Below are 24,062 nucleotides of genomic sequence, written 5' to 3'. Positions count from 1 at the left end.
AATCCGCATCATGCCGCACCACGCGCATGTCCAGTAAAGCAGCAACCTCGGAATATCACAATGCGTCTGTCTACAGCGCAATACAACAATAATCAACCTAGCAAGCGGAGCTGAAAAGTTCGCCTCGTCGCGACAGCGCACTGCAACCGAGGCGAAGTGATTGGTTGTAGTCGCTTGGACTGTACAGGACAAGGGTCGTCGCACTCGAATATCGCCTTGCACACTTCATACACAATACACAAGTCTTATCTTGGAGAAACCCGACTCAGGTCGATGAAAACTTGTAGAGATCCTGTGATCCAGAGGAAGAATAAACTCTCGCCCGACGCAGCCATGCCATGAGTATAAGTGATCGAGGTGTTTTCTTGAATATGGCCGAATTATAACATAAGCCGGTCAACGCTATTGTTTCCTCAGCGATGGGCTCAGTCCTTATGCAAGGTCAAGTCAAGCCAAATCTTGACTGGACCAGGAACAAGCCCGCCGAAGATTTGACACCATTCCAAAGATTCGTGCGCGACGAAGTCGATTGGAGTCAATCTCCCTTGGGGGCTCCATCGCATTGGTCGCCACAGTTACGACAAATCATACAGCTTCTTGTGGCCGAGCCCGGTCCAGCAGTCGTGTACTGGGGCGAGCCTGAAGATGCAGTCATCATCTACAACGAAGCATACGTGGGCATTATCGGCTCAAAGCACCCGAGCATACAGGGTCAGCTTGCACGTGATGGACTTCCAGAGATCTGGGATTCTATTCACAGCTATTTGAGGGATCAATTGATGACCGGCTTGATGAAATTGGGAGACATGCAAGAAATGATGCTTCACCGCAACGGCTTTCTCGAGGAGAGTTATGTCAGTTTCAGACTGATGCCAATACTATCTCAGGAGGATGGAACTTTTGCTGGAAGTTACGCGACGGTGACTGAACATACGCTTGACATCCTAGCCGAGCGGCGGAGCGACACGATTCGATCACTCGCTTCTGAGATCCGACATGCCACATCCTCAAGTAGTCTCTGGAAGGCTGTGGTGAAAGGTCTAGAGAAAGCCGAGCGAGATATTCCTCTAGCGATGTTATATTCGGCTGGAAAAGCAGACCCAACCCAGATCGGCGAAATGATGTGTGTTCTCGAAAGCTATCTCGGTATTGACCCGGAGCAGCCAGCGTTGCCTCGACGCTTCGGACTTGACAGCTCAGATTACAAGCTTGCGAAATCATTCCGCCAAGCTGCGATTCATGGACGTCCGATGATGTTCAGCACGGGCACTGAACTTCTGCCCGTAGATCTGTTCGCGACCAATAACTCGTGCGGCCATGATGCTCATTGCCAATCGGTCGTGATTTGTCCCATCAAAAGTCGTGAGAGCGACGCCATTGAGGCTTTCCTACTGATTGGGTTGAATCCATACAGACCCTATGATCTTGCGTATCAAGACTTTGTTCGCATGATACATGAGTCCATAACATCTCTCTATGTCTCTCAGATAATGCTCCACGAGCAAGTCGAGGCTACCAAATTGCTCGAGGCGGAAGCTGCCTTAGCACGTCTGACGATGGACAAGCAATTGGCTGCAAAGCAAGCCGCATTCGAGAATTCCGAGCTGAAATTCTCAAGGTTCGGATCAAGGATACCAATCGGTATAGGAATTGCTGACACTAAAGGAAATGTCCTCTATGGAAACCCTGCATGGCGCCGTTTCACTCAGGTGAGCGAGACCTCGACCAAGCCATTTGATTTTATGGCCTGTTGCGTACCTGACCAAGACGACCTGATACGTTCGCTATGGGAAGATCTCACCCAAGGCAAGCCTGTCAATTCGTATCTACGGCTCAAAACATTGTGGACTTCTCCAGATAATACGCAGGAACCAATGACGGCGTTGGTAAATGCTTACACGGATGTTGACCAAGACGGGGAGGTCTCCATGATGTCGTGTCTCACTGACATATCCCATTCCAAGTGGATAGAAGCCCAATTATTGCAACGCACAGCAGAACTCGAGCAGAGTGAACTGAAGTACAAAAACTTTGCAGATCTAGCTCCCGTTGGCGTCTGTTTACTAGGACCAGACAGAGCCTTACAATATGCGAATCGATCATTCTTCTCCATCATGGCTCATCCGACACCGTCGCGGGACTTTATGATAGGCATCGACCCACGTGATGCAGAGCTGGTCCACAACAATTTGGCGAATCTTAAAAGCGAAACAACATTCGAATGTCGGCTCCTGCGAGGTGGGCAGATGACTAATGGTAGCGCAGCTCAGAGGTCGTCGAACAGTCAGGCCGAGACTACTCAGGCATGGATTTTGGTTTCCGCCTATCTTGAAAGAGAGCCCACAACGAGCATCGTCTGCTGGGTTACAGATATCACAGTACAGAAGACGATGCAAGCTGTGACTGAGCAGCGAATGAAAGAAGCGATAGAGACTCGAAGGCAACAGGAACGATTCATCGGTAAGCATCCAGTAACTTTGACAAGCACGCGGAAGCTAAGGAACGTTATACAGACATGACTTCACACGAAATCAGAAACCCGCTCAGTGCAATGATACACTGTACAGACGAGATCATTGAAAATTGTCAACAACAGCAGGATGGCTTTGTCGAAAGTTCGCTAGAGGCAGCCTACACCATTGAGTATTGTGCCAAGCATATCCGCAATATTGTCGGAGATGTGCTCATGCTGAGCAAGCTTGACTCGAAACTGGTCGAGGTGTGCCCTGTTCCAACCAGGCCAAGAGATATGGTGCAACAAGCACTCAAGATGTTCAGTGGCGAAGCCCGCGCCCAGGATATTGAGGTGACATACAAAGAGCATGATTCGATGCAAACACTTGGTATCGATTGGCTGCTGTTGGACCCGAATCGAGTGCTTCAAGTTTTAGTCAATCTTGTCACGAACGCTATCAAATTTACGCGAGCTCGACCAAATCGAAAGATCCTGGTCTCGTTGGATGCTTCCTTGGAGCTTCCGTCGAAGCATCCGGGCGACATCTCATATATTCCGCGCCGACTTCCGTGGTCGCCAGATTTACCTGATGGGCAGCGTGACATTATTACACCATTGTATTTGATAATCATGGTCGAAGATACTGGCTTGGGGCTAACAGAGCTCGAAAAGACTGTGCTGTTTGAACGATTTAAGCAGGCAAGTCCGAAGACAGAAACCAAATATGGTGGATCCGGCCTGGGTCTTTTTATTAGTCGGGATCTCACCGAGATACAAGGAGGCGAGATTGGCGTGCGCAGTGAGCCTGGCGTTGGCTCCAAGTTCGTGTTCTACGTCGAGACAAAACGCGTCGATGCGCCTGAACACTCACCGATGATCAACATTCCCGAGATCACAATGAGTATACGAAACTCGCCTGCAAAATCCCCATTGGCCCCGATAGTGCTAGGCTCAGTCGGAACTTCGCGAGAGACCATCGAAAGCCCAACAGGCGCTGCACAGGCGAAGAGATTAAGCGCAGGCGCAGATGCAAGTCGGAAGATCCTGGTTGTAGAAGACAATCTTGTTAATCAGAAAGTGCTTGCCAAGCAACTTCGAAAACGCGGGTTCGATGTTGCCACGGCAGAGAATGGAGAGGAAGCGTTGAAGTCGTTGTTCTACACACATCGTTATCGACTGACGACTTCTGCATTTGATTTGGTGCTCATGGATATCGAAATGCCTGTCATGGATGGCATAGCTTGCGTCCGCGAGATTCGTGCTGCGGAGGCAGAGGGCAAGCTGGAGGGTCATGTACCAGTCATCGCAGTGACAGCAAATGTCCGCGCTGAGCAGACGGCCGACGCGTGGACGGCTGGCGTAGACGACATCGCCACCAAGCCGTATCGAATCGACGAGCTGGTCAAGAAGATCGAGAATATCTGCGGGTCCGCGTTGATCAGCCAAAAACATTTGCTTCCCACGCTGTGACGAATACAGTCTTCGGGGTTTTACAAATCATCTCAACGGTATCACGCCAATGCCCTTGCAAGCGGTTCAGCGATTCACGTGGACCGCTCCAGAATCGTGGCAGTGAATTGTTGACAGCTGAAACCCACGTGCGACGTTTCAACGTCTGGGTCTCGATGGAGTGCACAGACCTTTGTCATTTCCGCTGGGTAAAGTTCCGTGTCGAATACACGAATGCAATCACGACTGGAAAGATCGTGCAGTGCGATATACCGATCAATAAGTCATCTGAGCAACATGGACAACCCAAACCTACTGTTGAAATGGTGCATGCATTGTAGGTCATTCAATGGAGCATAAATCGAGCAGCCGACGAAAGCACTATGAAAACACCATGGATACGAATTCTGCACGACCACAGTACTGTATCGCGCAAATGCTGTAATGTATCGAACTGTATACGTACCGGAATTCAGTCTGCCATGCGTGAAGGTGCCATCTCAATCACAAACCAGCACATCAGCACAGAGGTCGCGAACGCGTATCAGATCAGAGACGCGGCCGGATATTCCCACGCATCTCTTGTTTACGACAATTCGTACTCGAATTGTTGTCTTGAAGTCTATCTCGACACGAATCACTGACATCGAGTCTAGCCATGCGACGTTGTTCGCATAAGCACTGTAGACGATGGGTCGAAGGCCGGGCTTTCTCTTTCATGCATGCTGAACGTAGCTGACAAGGCGATCGAGCCGCAAGGCATCAACGGCGATCGGCAGAGAGCGTGGAGTATAGCAGTTATAGGGAGTCACAGACATTTGAAATACACAGAAAGACGTTTGCGCTATGTCTGGGCCGCAAGGCCAGGCCCGACAGATGAGTCAAACTATGTCACGATGCTCCCCAAGCAAAGTTTCGATGAACGAAGGTTCAAACGCCGTGCAAAAAAATCTGCAGGGGAGCTATTCTTATCATTATTCCGAGCTGAGTTTTGTCGTGATCAAGATAGCCTACCGTCTCTTCTATGGAGTGATCTGGAACGCTGCAGAAGCGAGCTCTTCATCAAACTCATGTTGGAGCGTTAGCAAACTGTATCGCAGAGGATCGACATCAAAAATCGTAATCAGCAGCAGCACAGCAAATTTTATACAAGGACGGATACAGGCTGAGCGAGCACGGGTGACTGTTGTCTCACAACTGCGTCCACAGCAACGATTTTTCGACCCGGTGTGATTCTGCTGATGAGTGCGCGAACTTCCAATCTATTGGTAGCCGTGGTCCCTGCCGAGACGATCGGACAATAAATCGGGAGGCACTATTGCATGCAGGATAATAGATGGCAGCTGAGATGGGACGTACTTACACACGCTTACCACTTGTTAACTGGATATTGACAATGCATCTACCGAATAAAGAATCCTCGGGAGATCGTGCGAGGGTGGGCTGCCAATGAGAGAGGCGAGTCGAGCGAAGGACCTCGTCACAGACGACGTGTAGCCCAATGTAGTCTGTGTTATTATTGACAATGTGGTTGCCGCCGCATCATCACTGCAGAATTTGATCCAGGAGAAGGAAGGACACGATTCCACGATGATGGACGACGGCACCAAAGGCCATCGGCCCAGGGGGTTGGATCTTCACATTTCCGCTTCTGGCATTAGTGCAACCCTGACCATGCCTGTTCGGGCAATTGGTGAGACACGCGAGACACACTATGAACTCCAATAGTCAAAACGGTTCCTCTATCTCATCATCGTTACAATCCATTGCATGCAGCCATGACATAGGCTCAAGGCTGTCACATCGCCGTAGAAGGTGATTTGGCCCCATTTGACTCCAGCAGGCGCCGGCGCTCCGCCCTCATCTGGCCTGATCCAAACCCACCGGCAGACGCCGAGAGCGCTGCTTCGAATCGCTGCACGCGTGCGCACATCCACCCGCACACCACAACCCGCACACACATGCCGCAGCCCAAATGCCTAGCACGAACACCCGTTTGACCAATTGACCCCTGTCGATAGGACTGTCAAAGATGACTGCTTCATCAAAGATCGCTAACATGCCCGCGCCGGACGCCTCTGGATCTGCTTGGACAGAAGTTTATTGACATTATGCTTTGGCACCACCGCGTGGCTGTGAGACGACTCAGAAGAACGCGATGAAAGCCCGAACGCCGATGCTACCACCACACAATCGTTGGTAAACAGTATATACCTCCGCCGACCATCGCCTTCATTGCTGAAATCAAGTACCTTCTCCGTTCCAAGATTGTCTCACTTCCTCCGCAGCGGACTGTCTCTCGTTGCTCACATCGGTTTCACTCGCCATGGACCCCGAACAATTCGCCGCCCGCTTGCGTACCTTCTCCGCCGAGCAATCTATTCAGGCGCTGTCCCGACCCGTATCCAGAGACTCTAGACTTGGCCGGCGCACGCCGGTTCCGATTGTTATCCCGCCCAAATACGATGAAGATGCCCCTCACAAGGGACTTGGTGGCGGCGTTCGTCACCCTGTCAGTCTCAACTCCGCTGCCAGCACCAATGTCGACTCAGTCTTCTCACCTGGCATGACCGATGGCACTCAAACTCCTCTAACTTCACTTGGATCTCCTGGTTTCCTTTCGCCGCTTGAGGACGAGTTCAGACGAAAGCAGAGCATTGACGATCTCATCCGTACCGAAGACAGACCTCCAGTTTCTCCACTGCTCCACGCTGTTGACGAGCAAGAGTCCTCACCTACATCGACCGTCCGACCTGCTAGCCATTTGGAGATCACCGAATCAGGGCAGAACCTTGAGCAAGAGCTCGAAGCTGCACGGATCTCGGCCTGGTCATCCAGTTCAGAGGACATCACCAACGCTTCCGATTCATCTTCGACATATTCCTACACGAGACAGTCCATAGTGGCCACCAAACCCTCTCTCGTGATCAGCGAAATCCAAGAATCAAGTGAACCCCCCACTCACACCTTCGATCCTTCCTGGGAGTTTTCCTCGGAAGCACGATTTCTCGATCGGGCAGGTAACGACGCCAGATCACGTCGATCTCGACGCAGCTGTTCTCCCAGCGCCCGTGCTCCTTCGCCAGCATCGTCCATGCGCAACTCACGCGCAATGGACGCTCCAATCCCTGTATCGTTCGAAGACCTGCCGCAGCGGCCAATGACATCCGCATCGCGGGAGAAGATCGCCATCGAGTCATTCGACGACGGCAAGATCTTCGTTCCTGAAACGTTCAATGCTCTCCCGCCTCCTCCTCCGTTGCAGCCACCATCGATGAGCCACTTCAGCTGGAGCAGCGCACGTCCCGCCAGCAGTGGTGATGCTCAACCTTCACGCAGCTACCGCGATATCTTCCCATCCGCGCACCAGCCGTCCGTGGCCCGGCCGACGCTCTTCGCTTACGCGCAGTCCCGTCACGAATACTCCAAGGCCCGTCGACTCAATTTCCACTTCCGCTCGCCCTCGAGCATGGCGCGCCAGAACATGCAGGTCGACCCGACCAACACCAACCCGAGCGTGTTCGCGGCGGAGCTCTACGGCGAGAGCGCCTTCGAGGGCCACATGGCCGTCGAGGCGCCGAGCGAGATCCATCCCGCGCGCCAATACCACTTCTACCCAGCACCGTCGCTCCATACCCCTGGCGGTCGATCGCGAAGCCTTTCCAGCAAGAGCAGCCGGGGGCGAATGGGCGCCGCCACGCCTGCACCTACCACTCCGGGCAAGTCCTCCAAGACCGCCTTCTTCCAATCAGCGTTCGGCCAATGCTTCGGTCGTCGTTCATAACACCGGTAGATCTATCATCGTGTGATCGATCAACACAGTGATACCTCTCTCGGCGGTCGCCTGTACATCCTGCTGGACAGGGTATACACAGTGCCGCCAGCCACCTATCAGGCTCTCCTCTCCTTTTTGCGTTCCGGGTCTATAACCCGTCACTGCTTCTGAAGCACCTCTCTCTCATTATTTCTCATCATGATGACCGCCGGTCACATCAATGTCTCACGATCCCGAAGTTTTTGGCATCCCTACATCGCGCTGTATTTATTTTTACCAATTGTCTGAAATTCTGGGTTGGGGTTATTGTAGCGTTTATACCCAGCGCATTCATGCAGTGCGCAGTATGCGAGTTCTCATCATTCTGATACTGCCAATCGAAATTGTTCAAAGACTCGTTGTCACCCATGGTATTACTAGAGTACCACACATCGATGATCGCAGCTTGTCTGAACCACACCAACCCCAACTCAACCCTAGTACCAACCCTATCGAAACAGGTCGGTCATCTCCAGTGAAGAGGAAAGACAGCTTTCCCTGTCAATGAACAAATCTAGCGATTCGTCACCGTTCGATTGGGTGTCTACTACGATATTCGGATAGCCGCGAGTGTGATGGGCCACCGGAGACATTTGACGCCCAATCGTACCGACGAACAACAAAGACAGTCGCTGAGGTGTGAGGCCATGCCGCTCCGACGAACAAATCATCAGTACATGTTTCGACACAAGCCGATTGGGGGGTTTCTTGTCGTTGCTTTATAAAAATGTCACTGTATGTTCGCTGATTGCGAGTCTGCGACATTGCATGGCATTTGCCAACGATATCAATGTCTGAACAGCCCCAGCTGACGTGTTCGAACGCATGAACAGAGTGCAAAGCAGGCAGCCCGATGACCGGGGAATGAGACATAGTAACGATGACGCGTAGCATAGTAAAATATGATAAATGCAAGGCCATGGTATCAATACTGCTTTTTTTTCTCGTGCGTGTCGACAAGTCATGACAGCGCCAGATGCAAAATCATAACGAATACACTTTGATATAAAGGGTACTTCTGGGGCAGGGAAAAAAGCAGGCCCGCCCATGAGATCAAACACAACATCAAGCATGGTATCGGCAAAGCTTCTTCTTTCCCTTGTTCGCTGGCAGGAGAGAAATTCGGCCGTCAAAATAGAAACGCCATTAACGCCAAGAGGAGCCTCATGCTCGGGAGACGTGAACGCCGCACGTGTTCTCCCTGTCCTCAAAAAGCGGCCATCATCGTTGACGTCGTAGAAGTGCTCGCCATGGTCTGAGCTCTAGGCTGACGGAGCGGCTGGAGGGCACGCTCATGCATAGAGCGCATGAACCGAGGTGGCGGCGGCATAGATGGCGCCAACATCACAGATCCGAAATGATCGGACTTCTAGGCCGTTTGCTCGCTCGCCTCGCCGGCATTCTCACCGGAAGCGCCGTTGGTGGCCGGGCTGCCATCCTCACCGCTGCCGTTCGGGTTCTTGCGCCATTCGTCGTAGACCTTGAGGGCCTCGTCAACCTTTTCGCGGAGCGCGGACTCGTTGTCGATGCTGGAAGAGAGCAATGTTAGTGATGGTATCAAAGCGCGGAAACATGTCCAGGTCGTTGCAACTTACAGGAAGATGAGCTCATCGTTGTCCATCTCCAGAAGCATACCGGTGATCTTGCCGGCAAGCTCGGGTTGAAGAGCGTGAATCTTGGGGTACAGAGCCTCACCAAGCATCTGCTTCTGCTGCGGCGGAGGAGCAGACTTGAGCAGGTTGAGGTCGATTCCAGATGGTCCTCCGCGGTTGGGAGCACGGCCACGCTGCTCATCGGGTCTGCTGGTTGAGCCAGCAGGGCCGCCACGGCCTTGACCACCGAAACCACCACGTCCAGCGCCCGGACCCTGCATCATTTGTGGAGGCACACCTGGCATGCCCGGCATGCCAGGCATTCCGGGCATTCCAGGCATGGGACCGCCGCGGCCAGCGCCACGACCACCCATGGCTTGCTGTTGGGCCATCATCTGTGCGAAAGCAGCTGGGTTTCCGAACGCTGGGTTGTAACCAGCCATTTGAGGCGGCATGCCGTATGGCATTTGAGGAATGGCTTGAGGACCACCGCGACCACCTTGTTGGGGCATGCCCGGGAAGCCACCGCGCTGGCCTTGACCCATCGGGGCACCCTGAATGAACGGCATCTGGCCACGTCCGCCAGCAGGCATCATCATGGGCTGACCGTTAGGGCCCATGAACATCTGTGGCTGCATGAACTGAGGCGGGATACCGCCCACAGTGGCCTGTTGCTGCATGCGAGACTGGTTGCGAGCCTGGATCGAAGCCTCGAGCTGGTTCTTGCGAACCTCTTTGCGTTGAGCGAGAGCGACATACAAAGGCTTGCCGTGAATCATCTTCTGGTTGAGGTCGTTGACGGCCTTGGCAGCCTCATCGGAGTTGGAGAAGCAGACGAAGCCGAAGCCCTTGCTCTTGCCGAGAAGCTTCTTCTCACCAGCGATGGTGACGGTGTCCAGCTTCTTGGAAAGCTCCTCGACCTCCTCCTCAGTCGGGTCTTCCTCATCCTTCTTCTCCTCTGCCTTCTCCTCTCCGTCCTTGCCCTCGGTCTTTGCAGCGTCAGAGTCGAGCGGAAGTGTGTCGCGCATCACCTTCGCGGAGGTGATGTTTCCGCAAGTCTCGAAGATCTTGCGAAGCTCATCGTCATCTATCTCATCGGCCAAATTCTTCACGTACAAGTTGACACCCTGGTACTTGGCACTCTTCTCCTGGCGCTGAGCCTCGTATTGCTTGCGCAATTCTTCCTCGCGCTCGTGCTTCTTCTGGGCACGCCCGACGTAAAGCTTCTGGCCCTTGAAATCGGAATCGTTCAGCTCGTCGACCGCTTTGTTGGCGTCCTCGTGTTGGACAAAGTTGACGAATCCGAATCCACGGTTCTTGCCGTCGTCATCGTGTGCCAACGAGGCCGAAGTGATCTCGCCGTACTTCTCGAAAAGGTCACGGAACTCATCATCGGTGGTCTCGGCAGCAACGTTCTTGACGTAAATGTTGGTGAAGTTGGCCTTCATCTCCTCGAACTTGCTCATGCGATCCTTCTTGGGGATGTGGTGTCCGACGAAAACCTTCTTCTCGTTCAAAAGCATGCCGTTGACGCTCTTGATGGCCTGGTTGGCGGCCTCAGCGGTCTCATAGTGGACGAAACCGTATCCCTTGGAGTTGCCGTGCTCATCCTGCGCGACCTTGCAAGAAAGGATGTTGCCAAACGCGGCAAAAGTGTCGTGAAGAGCCTTATTGTCAATGGCAGCATCGAGGTTCTTGATGAAGACATTGCCCTGGCCGGTCTTGCGCAGAGCCGGGTCGCGCTGAGACCACATGATACGGCATGGCTTGCCCTTGATCAAGGTGTAGTTCAACTCTTCCAATGCCTTCTCACCATCGTTGCCGTTGTTGTAATTGACGTAAGCATATCCGAGCGAGCGACGAGTGACGGCATCACGGCAGACTCGGATCGAGGCGACCTGACCGATTGAGGAGAAAAGCTCGAAGAGCATGGCCTCGGTGACGGAGGTATCAAGCTCGCCAACATAAAGCGAGGCAGAGTTTGGGTTGGCAGGTGCAGCCGAGGTTGGGGTGTTGCCGTCATTGTTGTCAGCCGCAGCGACGTTGGTGTTGATGCCGTTCAAGGCAGGAGCATCGCTCTGGCCGGCAGAGGTCGAATTTGGAGTGTCAGACATGTTGATGAGGGGTATACTGTAAGAGCAGATGGTCAGGCTCGGCTACCGAAGATGGGAAATCACATGCGGACAGTTGGTGACTCCAAGGAGAGGTTATCTTTTGGCGCGGGCGGCAGGGTGTATTGAGGGTGGCTTTGTCTCTCAGGAATGAACGAACCTGATTGTCGAAGCGAGTGGGAAATGTGAAGTGCGAGAGATGCGGCGATTGCGAGTTCAGCGATTATCGGCAGGCAAAGCTCAACAACAGACAAGTCTGTGCGACGACTCTGTCAATTGCTGCACAGGAGTGTAACTGGTGATGTTGAATGCAAATGTCGCTCACCTTTTCGCTCGTCAAATTTGCAATAGAATCGATCACGATGGGAATTTGGTGCCTCGAACTGGTTTGAGGGACCTTCGGATACACACGGAAGAGGCGCGTATCACGAAGTTGATCTTCTTTTTCTGGATGGTTTTCAACTTTTTTTGGTCTTTGATATCCGACTGGAAAAGAAGTTGTCGAGAGGGTGGTGAAGAGAGGAGGATGCGCGAGAAGGGCGGTGGTTGACTGTATGTACAGGGTCAAGCCAGGCAGGGAAATTTATGACTATGGAATCCAGCAGGAAAAAAAGTCCTCTGCGTGTGCGTGTGTGCGTGTGTGCGTGCGGGAGGAAAAGCGCGACGCTGGGTGGGCAGCAGTTGCACCGTCGTCACTGCTCAGGGCCCGCTCTCTCTCTCTGTCTCTTTCCGTGCACGCACACACGGTCATTCTTCTACACCTGGGCAGTAATATACAGCAATATTCTCGGGTAGTACGCTTTTTTAGCTGTAGGTAGGTGCGAAGAAAAGCGACGAGAAGGGTAAAGCTTCCTCCTATTGATGCAAACCTTCCAAGGAACTGTGATGTAGTGTTGTCGTACGGTGAGCACAAGCCGCTGATACAATAATTTCCATCGGTATCTTCCATCGCTCATTATCTCTTCGCCGTCCTTGTGCTTTCCGACGTCATTTATCCCATGCAATTGTTTTCCCATCAAGATACAGTACCGAAATGCGCGAAGCATTGGGACCTCATAGTCTATCTACTATCCTATGGCCGGTGCGCTTGCATCGATGTCTGCATATTTTGAGTTGGGCATTGCTACCAGACCTGAGTGCGCATCATCCGCGTGAAATGGTGATTGGCACAAGTCATGTGTCCCGCGGTTGATAAGCAACCATCAATTGAGTCTCTTGCGACCTTCTCACGTTTGGAGGAGCACAAAACCTCGGTATATGATCTTGGCAGGTACCTAGGTATATACAGCGTTGATTGATGATAACAATGTCGGTTGATCCTGGAGAGCATAACAAGACACCGCTGCAAAAGAAGCAGCAGAAGGAAAGAGCAGCTGATCGTGCCGTGTCCTAGCTTGGCGAATCTTTCTTCACACAGGCACAAACTGCATTGGGTCCAAGCCTCGTGCCCACCTGCCGCTGTCATCACACACAGCTTGATGCCGATCCCAGATCAACCAAGGCCGTGAGAGTTGTGTCCGATCCACATATCGAACACAGAATTTCAGCAACACGCCGTCGGCAATGTGCTATTTTCCTATTCCATCGTTGCAGGCATACGGACTGCAAGTGTTATGGTTGATGTTACGTCACTCTCTGGGCGACAACCATTATTCGAAATTTGGAGAGCACTTTGAAAAGATGGAAGGAAAGATGATTGGCCTGCCGATGATCTATGTAATAATATTTCTTGATGTCGAAAGTGTGATCGACTGATGATGACGTAAAAGCAGATAGACGATGCGTCTATCATGATGAGCCTCTTGTAAAAACTCCCACAACGCCGACGCTTCCCTGAACCAGCCCCAACAGTCTTGTCGAGTTGACGAAAAGAATACCTGAGTAAGAAAAGCAGAACATAAGCTACAGAAGTTTTGAAGAAAGGACGATCGTGACGAGCCTTGCATCGAGGACACAGGTCGGTTCACAAGTATCGCAGTCACTCCGGACTCAAGACACAGAGAGCCCGAAGGAAGCCCGTCCTTCGGGATGTGCATCTTACTCTGCCGCAGCAACAGTCGCGCCAGCCGAGGGCATGGATGTCCCACTCGAACCAGCACCAGCGGAGTCAGCAGACGCTGCTTTTAATTTTGCTTTCTTCTCTTCCAGCAATGCCATTTTCTCTGCCAATTTGCGTGACTTGGCATCCGCCTCCTGATCCTTGAGCTTCTGCGCGTCGGTCTTGCCTGCGGCCTCGCGCGCTGCAACGTCTCGCCATTGGCGCCAGCCGTCAAAGTCGATGAGCGCCTGCATGCAACCCCATTCCTTGATCTTCCGCTCCAGCCAGTGGAAGGATACAGGTTTCGTGAGGAAGTCGTTGCACCCGGCCGCGAGTGCTTGATGACGATCGGATTGGAGGGCTGATGCGGTCAGAGCAACGATGATCACTGGAGATTTGAAGAGACCTTCGCCCACGGGTAGTTCATCGTCTTCCGGATTGTGTGCGGGCCGGGGAGGCTTCTCCGCGATCTCCTTGCCCTTGCCGTTCATGTCGTTCGATGTATTTTCAGTCGGGCTGCTCGGTGCGGAAGAGGAAAACACGCCGATACCATTGACCCGTTCAAGCCTTCGGATCTCCTTGGTCGCTTGGAGACCGTTCATGATTGGCATCTGAATATCCATCACGACCAAATGGAACCCCCCCTCCCGCCATTTGTCGACTGCTATCCGTCCGTTCTCAGCGGTTTGCCACCGCACTTTAAGTCTTTTCATCAACCCCACCATGATTTTCAAATTGACACTGTTATCCTCAACAATCAACACGTTGATCGGAGGTGCCGAGCTGTCCAACATGCTTGAGATGCTCGGCATCACAGGGTCGACAGCGTAACCGTCCGTGCCGGCCCGAATCGCTGAGCGTATGACGGCTTTCTCTGGAGTCGCTCGTCGGAGTTTCTGCGGTTTCGTCCTGCGGTGCGCGCCGCCAGAAGGCGTTGGCGGGTGAGAGGTGTTGACAATGGCGGACTGTACTATCGGAGCCGGTGGTGAAGGTAAGGGGGGAGCGGGTGGCGCTGCGTTAGCAGTCATCGATCTGTTCGCTTCGGACGCCGACGAGTCGGCGCGGCCGCGGGTGGAGTTACGATGCGGTGCTGGCAGTATGGGTACATTTGAATAGGCCGAAGCTCCGTTCATTGTATGTTGCACAATCACTGGCGAGGACGTGTGCTGGCGACCATATTTTGGACGATGTGCCGCATGTCGTCGACCCCCTGCGCCTGGCGACGGTATAGGCGCGATCTGCCCAGTATTGAGTACCGAAATAGACCGTGGGCCGTGGTCGCCATTGTGCTGATCTCGCGGTGGCACTGGGCCCAACAAGATATTAGGAGCGCTAGCTTCAGCCATCGGAGGGAAGTAGTCATTCCCGTTCTCCATAGGTCGATAGTCGTCCATGGAATAGTAATTTTGGGTCGGCAAGGCTCGTGGCGATGGTCGCGGCGTCCTCTTCTGTGGGACGTCAATGAGCAATGCATCCGCAACCTTTTGACCATCCGGGAAATATTTCTCGATGACCTTGATCATCTCTTCCTCCGGGCCGAGAATATGCTCTACACGAAGACCGGCCTGGTTGGGTCGCATCAAAATGCGCAGCGTCATGTCAGGTGAATCGAATGTTCTGCCGAGAGAGTTTGCATATTTCTTCAGGATCATATCCCGCACATCGTCAACCAGATCGTCCTCCCGGATCTGCACAAGCGTGGCCGACGCGCTTGGTCGCTTCACCCATATCTTTCGCATGATGGGTTGCGCCATGGTGGATGCGCGAGATCGTGGGCGATGAGCGTGGTTGTTCACGACTGGCGGACTGTCGACGTTATTTTGGTGTTGTTCGCAGGTGACGTCGACGGGAGCATCGAGATTTGCGACGCGTGATGAATCGTTGTTGAGGCCGTCGGGCCCATGTGCGTGGGAAACAGGCGACGCCGATGTGCTATTCGCTGGATGCGACACCGAAAGTTTTGCTGGGATCAGTGAAGGTTGTGGTGTCGGAGGGTGCGACGATGCCCAAGACTGTTGATAAACCGACCTGTGCAACTCCGAGATCAGCAGGCATTCGATGGTGTGGACGGTGTCAGCAGCAAAGCGATTTGGAACTAGCATTCCCGATCCGACGCGGTGTCGCGAGGCGAGAGACGTGTGAGGGAAGGCCCGACGCGGATAAGCGGGGCGCGATAGGCAAGCTCGAACATGATGAGACAAGCCGGCTCACAAGGGGAAATTTGCACAACGGTGTGAGGGCAAGCACTCTCATCATCGATGCGTCGATAAGCTTTTCGACACGCATCCTGTGTCCTCCTGTGCTCGCCACTCTCGATTTGTCACAGCATCGATATCGCTCAAAGTTGAACTGGAACGAACAAAAATTACTTACGTCGTCAAACCCGCAGGTTCGGTGCTATCGCCTTGGATTGTTGTTGGTGAGGCTGGCTTTACCGTCGAAATCGGACACGATTCCGTCGCGCCTGTTGAGACTTCAGCCTTGCTCTCGCCTTGTGTCGATGTTGCGATTTGATGGGCAATTGGCGGCGATGATCGGTCTTTCGTAGCCTTGGATTGACCGTCTTGCTCAATGGACAAGATTCCTGGTCGCGTGTCCACCTGTCCAGTGGATGAGGGTGTCAGTGGCGGCGGTGGTGAGACCGAAGCTGGACTATCGTCGTGATCCGAGACAACAGTGGAGGCTGTTGAAGACACGAGGTCGTTGCTGCACTCCGTCCGCAGCTTCGAAGCCGCTGTAGATGATGTGCTGTGTGAGGTGTCAAGCGTGGTGTCAGAGCCGAAGTCTTTGGATCTCCTATGACCACGGCTGGAACTTCGAGTTCTTTTGCGATCGTATTGACAGTCGCCGGTTTGATCGCCTGACGAATCTGTGTGATGGGTAAAGGAAGATAGGCGTCGGAGAAAGGGCCGCACCGCCTGAAACGAATGCGTGAATGCGAGTCGGGCCATTCGTGATGGCAGCGACTGGATTGAGAAGGACCAGTGCACCGCACACAACGACGTGGTGGAAGTCTGGCACCCTCGCGAAATGTGATCACGAAGCTTACACGCGTGAGTGCGAGTCAGCGTGTTCAGACATGCGGCACTGCTGAAGTGTCACTTCAGACAGACTGACCCGAGACTGTGTGACAAGCCAGTCAACGCTGCTGCTGTTGGAATGGTCGCAGAGATGAGCAGCCATAAATGTGAAGGCACCGGACCGGTATGGCGGTTCACCTGAAGCAGCACCGATGCCTCGTGAGAAAGGAAGCCGAGAGAGCAATGCTACCAGGACTGTAGTGTGTATATCTTTAAAGGTGACAAGCGTTGTAAAGAAGCTCCAGCACGCTGAGCTCGGAGCGGGAACGATTCACGAATTGGACTTGAGTGCGTGCAGAACCACGAGGATGCGTGGAAAGGAGAACGGTCGACAGCAGCGGGCGAGCTGTTGTCGTTCGCGACACACGACAAGTGGCAGTCAAGGGAAGAAGAAAGGCAAAACACGGAACGAGCATGCATGGGACGCAAGATCCAAAGCGTCGGGTTCACGATGGGTGCACAGGTGAATGCTGCAGTTAGGGCGGTCACAATTTGGAGTTCCTACTATTCTATTTGGGCATACCGCATAAAGTATGTAGGTTCGAGGGCGATGCACCGTGTTCAGGTTCGGAGAACCACACCAAACAGCATCCTGGATATCTGCCACCGTCGGCAGGTTAATCACTGGACAGGCAAGGAGATCGAGAATTTCTACAGATCGGAGCGGTGATAGCGGTGATAGTAGCAAGGGCGGCATCGATGATATGGCGAGCGGACTCTGTCGCGACACCAGCTTCAGTGATCGATGGTAGCGCAGTTGACTAGTAGACGGAACAGCACACGCTATCACATGAGGTACAGTACTGCTTGGTGCATGAACAGAGGGACGGCAGGTTTAAAACGTGTCCAACGAGCCCAAGCGGCGGCAACAGCACGCCGAGAAAGCATCGAACAGACAAGAACAAATTCCCCGGTGTGTGATGGCGAGCGGACGAAGGCTGCACGGCGACACACACACACGCACACACACCAAACGTTGTTGGAAGAACGTGTGATGAGAAGGAGCTGGGCTTGCACTTCCTCCCGCGATCATGATCTGTCGGGCTCTTTGTTAGTTCCAGTTGCGGACACGCGGACAGGTCCCCATCATCGATGGCAGGAGTGCGGATCGAAGAATTCCCATCCGCCGACAGCCAGCAAACCACGCCAAGCGAGGGAAAACAAGCAGGCTTGCGGGTTCTCAACAGCGGTGGTGGATGCAGCCGTGTCGCAACCACTGGCAGTGGTGCTCTTCCTGTTCGGAACGTGGCCAAGGTCGTTTCCAATTGCTTTGGGTAAGGAACGCCGCTGCCGCAGCCATGACTCCTGCAGTCCCGAAATATCTTCAGACGATTGTTGTGATGAACATCGCTACCGTGAACAAAGCGGTGGATGGGAGACAATTGAACTGTGAAGCTAGGTACTGTACCGAAAAGTGTGTGCAGGGCTGTCACCCTTTGCCTACCGTAGTGCATTGCTAACCACCTACGTACCTAGGTAGGTATTGTAGTAGCCCGAGCAAGAGCTCTTGTATTAGAATTGATACTAACCTTGGAACCTTGGATGATATTCTTGAACCTTGACTGCGATGAATGTTTGAGAAATCACGCGCGTGAAGGTCCTTCTCATGCAGGCTCTGTCGATGAACTCCAGCCACCAAAGATCGGGCCTCTATCATCTTGACTAGCTCAAAGTCTACCCGACCCGACTCTAGTATCTACCTAGGAACGATCACTTTCGCAAACACCTTCCCGTGACCGAGATGGCGAAGTTTCGCTGCAGACATCACGTAATAATCAATATCAAATTTGATACCGGACTGTGATGGAGACGGTGATCATAACTGGTACAGTGGTTGCCAGCAGCCGACAGCGTGTGAAAAGTCTGGTCGACGGGCACGCCACGTCCATGGAAGAGGATTCCCGACAGCCCGAGCAGAGAAACGTTCCAAGGGCCTCATCCGCAGAACGCATGTTTCCACCCGTTCGTTTGTTCGACCGTGTGATTATTGTTGGGACCTGGTGCAACTCTTCACCCTGTCTGATGTTTGGTGAGAACACACGCTAGCTGCACGAGAGAAAACTGCGTGCCGTTCAATCCCTGTCAACCCTATCCCAGAAACCTTACCCATGTGAGCTGCCGGAGCGTTTACTGGTGATATCAATCGCAACCAATGTATGTACGAGCACGACATACAGGGACATTACATGAAGCAATCCTGCGTTCCATAGACATACAATCTTCCCTTCCGAGATGTCCGATAGATGTAAACAGGTGCTTAGGTCACCTTAGAGACACGGATATTTTGTATTGATCATTGACAAATAATTGTGTCAGATCGTGCAAGACATTATGAGATCAATTGTGGGCAGAGACATCGATGAAGCCTAAGCGGAGAGGGCACGACTCGGACGCGAGGTACGAAAGAGAGCGAGCAACGGCAACACATTCCTTGGCCTAAGACCAAACAACCCCGATCGATCCCGCTTGTCCGCCGGTCCTCTTCGGCACGGCACCCAGGGCCAACCAAGCTCCGGTACCCAGAGAATAATAATGAAGCAGACCTCGGGAAGCTTGGGGAAACAGGCTCAGCTGGGTGGACCCGAAAACGCTGCGCAACCTCGAGGGATGATTTGTTCCCATCGAGGAAGATGTGTGGAAGATCCCAATTCGCTTTTTCTTGTTTCTCGCGATTCCATCTTCGATTCTCAATGCTGAGAGAGTGTCTAATTTTGTCAAAACCACGCCTGAGAAATACAGTGTCTACCATCCTTCAGAAACGCTTGGAATCGCTGTTGAGATTACCACTAAATTCTCTTTTCTTATGCCACAAGTCTTTGGCTAGCTGTCGAGTCTCCTTTCCAACAATTTCAGATGCGATCGAAGTGACCGAATCGCACACGGGTGGCGCGGTGCTCGGCGCTTCTTTATTTGGAACTTCGCCGATCAAACAGAGAGGCACTATTTTCGCGCCAGTGAAGTCCTCTCAGATCTCGATCGCGTTTGAAGAAGAGATGAAGTCAATCCACTTCGGAGCAAATTCCAACGTCGCTCGTGACACGGTTGCCGTTGTTTTAGGTCATTCGAATGGTGCCCGTTTGCACATCTTTGCCTGTTTGTGCTACAGCATGTGTTGTTAATCCCCGGCGTGCGATCGTTCTTAAGACGCCGATCTCGAGCTTATCTCCGAAATTCCTCTCACTGGCTGATTACGTGTATTTGAGAGAAATGTAGCAGAGGTAATATATCATGATTTGTTGGGAATCGGTTGGGCTCTATGATAAAATACAGTATGGTGCGGGAAAACTCTGACCATATCTGCAGAGGCAAATCGGGAGTTTTCAATGAATTTTCTTATCCGACCTTCCACAGAGTAATCGCTTCAGGCTGGTCGAAAATCGATGTTTCGTCTTTTCCGCATTGTCATTACCAGCCGCCATGCGTTCTTTCTCCCCAAGTCTGCTCTTCCTCTTCTCCTTCTTTCCGCCCTTCGCGGTCGGCATCTTCGTATGATCCTCCCCAATGGACGCAGTCTTGGCTGTGGATGCTGATGATTGAAGCGTACTGCTCGGCTGTCGCAATGCGTCCTCATCGGCCTCGTCCTCAGAAGTATCGCTATCACTCTCGTTCTCGTCCTCATCGCGGCCTGACGCCGTCGGCGTCGGCGTAGTATCCCGCTCATGACGGCTGCGGCGCGGGGATGCGGAAATGCTGAGTGGGCGGAGGTCGTGCGGAGAGCGGGCTCGTAGGCGATCATCGTCACGGCCCACAGCACCCGAGTTGCGTGGAGACGAACCCCATACAGATTGAGCTGTAGGAGGGTATACGCTGAGATTTTTGCTCCCCGAATGATTCGTTTTGTTGCGCCGTGAGTTGCTCGTGGCGCGTTGAACGAGGACGGTGCTAGTGGAATCGGCGCGTAGACGGTTCACGCTGGGCGAACGACTGGGAGACTGCTCGGGTGTGTAATCATCTCCTATCGAAAACGTCGAAGCCCGTTGGTTCGGCGTGCCCTTGCTCAAAAGACTAGCTCTTCGCACGATGCCGGACCCAATGCTCTTGATGCTAGCTCGCTTCTCGGAAGGCACCAGGAACGGAGAGCCAGGCGGGCTGCTTATGTCGCCGAGGAGCGGCGTTGATTTGGAAGGTGATGACCCAGACTGCAGACTCATGTCATTGGAAGCGTCCTTGCTGTCATACCGGAAGCTCGGGCTCCAGCCCTCCTTGAATGAAACCCAGATGGCCGTCATTGTGATAATCTCGCGAAGTGCATCATCGGTAGCACAATGATCCGGCGCCTGCTCACCACCAGCTTCCTCTTCCTCCAGAACGTCTCCAAGAAAGGTGGTGACCTGCTGAGGCGTGCTAAGTGGAGTAGAAATGCTGCCGTCAGGGAGCTTATAGGAATCATAAATGTCCAGCCCAGTTTTGGATAGTGTCGCAATAACAGGATGTCGCCTGGACCCCGATGAAATGGTACTGAAATTAAATCGTCGCGAGCCGTCTTTCATGGTCATCCTACTGCCATCTTTATTGCGTTTTGGTACCCAGCGCAGGGTCAAGGCTAGGCCGTGCTCGTCGGTGGTGAAAAACTCATATCCACCAACCGTCGTGGGATAAGCCTCCCACTCCCGACCTGATGCCATATGGATCCTCATCTTGTTGCCCATTGATTTTTCCTCATCCTTGCGCCCTTTGCAAATCAAACCGATCACGTCTCGAGTTTCATGTTCATCGTCCTCCTCGTCTGCGTTGTATTTCTCCGCCTTGAAGACCACCAAATCATTCACACACAGCCCATGTCGAGCTTTGAACACCCGGGTGATTGCGCGGTTCAGGCGCACACTGAAGTTGGCGGACGGGATGACCTCGAACGCTGGCAGCGGTCGGGAGCGCGCACTGAGGCGATGCAGCTGCAACAGGGACCGCGGCCGACGATGCAGCTTTGATCGAGTTGTGGACGTTGGCGGCGGGTGGCAGATGCTGAAACTGGTCTTTGCGCGATTGCTCCTCTTGATCCTCCGTGAGCCGTCGATGCTTCCCTCGCGCGAACCCGACTCGCTGGTGCTCCGTGTTTCCGGCTCGGCGAACATGACCGACGAGTTCCTGCTCGGCGAAGGCGGGCCTTTGTTGCCAGTCGCGGCAGACAGCTTTGCCGACCGGCTCTGCTCACTGGATTTCGATCGTTCGGTCGTAGACCCACCATTTTCATCGGCGGTGGTGGAAGTGGCACTGGCGAAGGGATTGAACATGTTCACCAGGTTTGTAGGAATTGAAGGCGTCCATCTTGCGAAGCTAGAGGTACTAGGGGTTTCGGAAGGTCGTGGTGTAGCAACTGTTGCCATGTCGAGCGTCTGCCAATGGCGGTGCACACGACAGCTGCGAGCGAAGGGCCACTCTCGGCGAGAGACCTGACATGGACGTTCAATGCGGAGAATACCTCAGGACTTCGATGTGTCAAGTGTGCCAGATAGTGCTGATAATCTTCGAATGAATGTCGATCTCGATTTATATATCAGGAAGCTGTATCTTTGCGATGTTCCTCTCATGGGCGATTGAGATCTGTTGTGAGTGAGGCTGCAGTGGTGAAAGTTGGGTGCGTGAGGTGGTACCATAAGGCGCAGGGCGGATATATCATGCAAGAGCGTTGGTAGGAGATGTGCTGGAGCGATTTACAGTTTACAGTTAGCCACTGCCCGCTACTGCTTTACCGGGGCGACCGGGGGGTGTGCACCGCGCCGATCGGCCTCGCAGAGCATTAGCCTGGGACTGGACGGGGCGCCCTTGGCAAGGAGAGAGAGAAAGACGAAGCAGGAGGAGACAGGCGACCAGGGGATGAAGAGGGAGGGGCCAGTTACAGATTCAATCGCACCTGTACGTATGCACTATGCACTATACAGTAGAAGCGGTACAGGACAGAGCAGTACAGGACAGTACAGCAGTAGCTTCGGGCTCATTCGCTCGCTTGCGTGGACGTTTGTCGATAAGCCGACGCCCCCTCCATCCTTGCCCATTGCCCATCATCACTGGTGAAACAAGGAGTCCAAGGGGGCACAGAATCTAACATTTTACAATCGCTCCAAGGTTTGAAGGAGATTCTTACCATTCACAATTCGTCGCCACAACATAGCTCAGGAGTATGTAGATGAAAAAGAGATAATCTCTTCTCGGCCATTGCACATACCGTACCGCGCAGGCAGCTCATCTTCTCGCCAATCGCTCCTCCAGGGCTGTAAACGATTTCATGGTGCGGGCGAGATCCGAAGGGAGGGACAAGCCGCCGCCTCTAATGAACAGCGCCAACAATGTCTGTCAAATATGTCACCACTGTCGAGTCGTCCCACGGATGAGTAGCGGTATAAACCATCATCGGGCTAACAATGAAGTATTAAGAGTGACAAAACCAACGAACGCCATATGGCGATGTCACTGAGCCGGTCTGCCCAGCGCGATCCAAACCTGGAATGGGGACATGGCAAGTCAACATCAGACCACTTTTCGCGCGCCAGCAAGGATAACACATTGCATCACCGACGGCGGTACGAATTATCGTACGAATCTCGTTCTTCGGCACAGACATATGAATTCCTCTCATCTCCAGGGCTGGTTCGATTCACATGTCTATTCATACTGTGCGGTGTACTACTGTCCACATCTTCGTCATCCTCAAATACAGGATCAGTGGTAGTTGACTGTGCACACCTCCAGCTTCTTCATCACCTGCATGCTAAATTCCGGAATTCCGGAGGTAGTTCCTAGGCCACACCGGATGCTTGCATTACCTGCTGCCACATCACCAGGGCAAGCGGTCGATGCGTATAGTGTTTACCTGGGCATGTACTGTAATAATGCATCGGCACTAGCTAGGTGTGAGGTGACTTCGAAAACTGCTCCACGTGCAAATTTTTGGCATTGCTGCACGTACACGGTCAGGCGTTGCTGGCTCGTCGTTGCTCACCATGTCGGAATCGTACCATCGGGCTTTTCGGTGTTACGTTCATCATGCGACGCCGCCGACTTGCATATCCTCGGCGACCGCCTCATCTGTAGTCTCCGTTCCTTTCCCCTTCCGAGTGCGATCACGACCGGGGCTAGCCAGCAGAAACCCTTGGAATGCATCGGAATGCCGACATCGTCGTGGCACTTCGCCATACAGAAGTGCTGAATATGCACCTTGACCGACAAACCAGACAAACATCGAATGCAATGCTAGACAACGGCTAATGTGCACCACAATATTGAGGAAATCCCCAACAAGCATGCTAAGGCTGCGGTGAGACTGCAAGCATTGTTTGGTAAGGCAATATAATTGGATCCTCGTCGCGTTACGGCCCCAGTCCTGCTGCCTGCATCAGACCGTATGCGTGGCTGAGGAAGCCCAGCGGACCAATCGACATCGGACAGCACATGCGGATGCCAGAGCGGAGGGACTAGAATCCGATTCCATGTTGGGAGAGGAATTTGAGCCATCTTCTGGTGCTGCACAGGATAAATCGCATGTTCAGTCCGCATCGTCGCCAAGATCCCACGCGTAAGAATCGTTT

The 24,062-nt window shown here is 53.1% G+C and overlaps 9 protein-coding genes across 9 annotated transcripts; 4 read left to right on the top strand and 5 right to left on the bottom strand.

Annotated features, from left to right (window-relative positions):
* Positions 1-419: 419 nt before the first annotated feature.
* K489DRAFT_410503 (uncharacterized protein) lies at positions 420-3,925 on the top strand (the record flags this gene model as incomplete). Its single annotated transcript, XM_033607714.1, has 3 exons — positions 420-1,886; positions 1,965-2,460; positions 2,514-3,925. 3 exons carry the CDS (start codon positions 420-422, stop codon positions 3,923-3,925), a joined length of 3,375 nt encoding a protein of 1,124 aa, XP_033459193.1.
* Positions 3,926-6,098: 2,173 nt separating this feature from the next.
* On the top strand, positions 6,099-7,792 carry K489DRAFT_234486 (uncharacterized protein). The gene has a single exon (XM_033599837.1). It carries the CDS (start codon positions 6,231-6,233, stop codon positions 7,686-7,688), a length of 1,458 nt encoding a protein of 485 aa, XP_033459192.1. The 5' UTR covers positions 6,099-6,230; the 3' UTR covers positions 7,689-7,792.
* A 1,295-nt stretch (positions 7,793-9,087) lies between these two features.
* K489DRAFT_321074 (polyadenylate binding protein) lies at positions 9,088-11,424 on the bottom strand (the record flags this gene model as incomplete). The annotated part of the gene is made up of 2 exons (XM_033601511.1): positions 9,088-9,247; positions 9,314-11,424. The coding sequence occupies 2 exons, from the start codon at positions 11,422-11,424 to the stop codon at positions 9,088-9,090; spliced, it is 2,271 nt and encodes a 756-aa protein (XP_033459191.1).
* Positions 11,425-12,457: 1,033 nt separating this feature from the next.
* Positions 12,458-13,101, bottom strand: K489DRAFT_234357 (uncharacterized protein). Its single transcript, XM_033599836.1, has one exon. It carries the CDS (start codon positions 12,884-12,886, stop codon positions 12,545-12,547), a length of 342 nt encoding a protein of 113 aa, XP_033459190.1. The 5' UTR covers positions 12,887-13,101; the 3' UTR covers positions 12,458-12,544.
* A 357-nt stretch (positions 13,102-13,458) lies between these two features.
* On the bottom strand, positions 13,459-15,213 carry K489DRAFT_320183 (uncharacterized protein; the record flags this gene model as incomplete). Its single annotated transcript, XM_033601440.1, has 1 exon — positions 13,459-15,213. One exon carries the CDS (start codon positions 15,211-15,213, stop codon positions 13,459-13,461), a length of 1,755 nt encoding a protein of 584 aa, XP_033459189.1.
* Positions 15,214-15,320: 107 nt separating this feature from the next.
* On the bottom strand, positions 15,321-16,550 carry K489DRAFT_234338 (uncharacterized protein). The gene is made up of 2 exons (XM_033599835.1): positions 15,833-16,550; positions 15,321-15,471 (listed from the first exon to the last, which is right to left on the bottom strand). Exons 1-2 carry the CDS (start codon positions 16,408-16,410, stop codon positions 15,429-15,431), a joined length of 621 nt encoding a protein of 206 aa, XP_033459188.1. The 5' UTR covers positions 16,411-16,550; the 3' UTR covers positions 15,321-15,428.
* Positions 16,551-17,179, top strand: K489DRAFT_234289 (uncharacterized protein). The gene has a single exon (XM_033599834.1). It carries the CDS (start codon positions 16,692-16,694, stop codon positions 17,004-17,006), a length of 315 nt encoding a protein of 104 aa, XP_033459187.1. The 5' UTR covers positions 16,551-16,691; the 3' UTR covers positions 17,007-17,179.
* A 1,895-nt stretch (positions 17,180-19,074) lies between these two features.
* K489DRAFT_234278 (uncharacterized protein) lies at positions 19,075-19,801 on the top strand. The gene has a single exon (XM_033599833.1). The coding sequence runs from the start codon at positions 19,170-19,172 to the stop codon at positions 19,656-19,658; it is 489 nt and encodes a 162-aa protein (XP_033459186.1). The 5' UTR covers positions 19,075-19,169; the 3' UTR covers positions 19,659-19,801.
* A 577-nt stretch (positions 19,802-20,378) lies between these two features.
* Positions 20,379-21,863, bottom strand: K489DRAFT_306050 (uncharacterized protein; the record flags this gene model as incomplete). The annotated part of the gene is made up of 1 exon (XM_033600556.1): positions 20,379-21,863. A coding segment is annotated over one exon (1,485 nt), but the record flags the coding sequence as incomplete, so codon positions are not given.
* Between the last annotated feature and the right edge of the window lie 2,199 nt (positions 21,864-24,062).

The sequence above is a fragment of the Dissoconium aciculare genome (assembly GCF_010015565.1).
Source record: "Dissoconium aciculare CBS 342.82 unplaced genomic scaffold K489scaffold_7, whole genome shotgun sequence".
NCBI classification, from domain to species: domain Eukaryota; kingdom Fungi; phylum Ascomycota; class Dothideomycetes; order Mycosphaerellales; family Dissoconiaceae; genus Dissoconium; species Dissoconium aciculare.
Note: the sequence above shows the minus strand (reverse complement) of the source record. Positions and strands in the feature narration are given on the sequence as shown.

Excerpts from the sequence above, each read along its gene's own strand:
- K489DRAFT_234486 (XM_033599837.1), top strand. The coding sequence starts at position 6,231 with ATGGACCCCGAACAATTCGCCGCCCGCTTGCGTACCTTCTCCGCCGAG.
- K489DRAFT_234357 (XM_033599836.1), bottom strand. The coding sequence starts at position 12,886 with ATGACAGCGGCAGGTGGGCACGAGGCTTGGACCCAATGCAGTTTGTGC.
- K489DRAFT_234338 (XM_033599835.1), bottom strand. The coding sequence starts at position 16,410 with ATGGCCCGACTCGCATTCACGCATTCGTTTCAGGCGGTGCGGCCCTTT. Across the intron at positions 15,472-15,832 it reads GAACCTGCGGGTTTGACGAC|TCTTGGGCATCGTCGCACCC; the intron begins GTAAGTAATTTT and ends GTTTATCAACAG.
- K489DRAFT_234289 (XM_033599834.1), top strand. The coding sequence starts at position 16,692 with ATGCCTCGTGAGAAAGGAAGCCGAGAGAGCAATGCTACCAGGACTGTA.
- K489DRAFT_234278 (XM_033599833.1), top strand. The coding sequence starts at position 19,170 with ATGTGTGGAAGATCCCAATTCGCTTTTTCTTGTTTCTCGCGATTCCAT.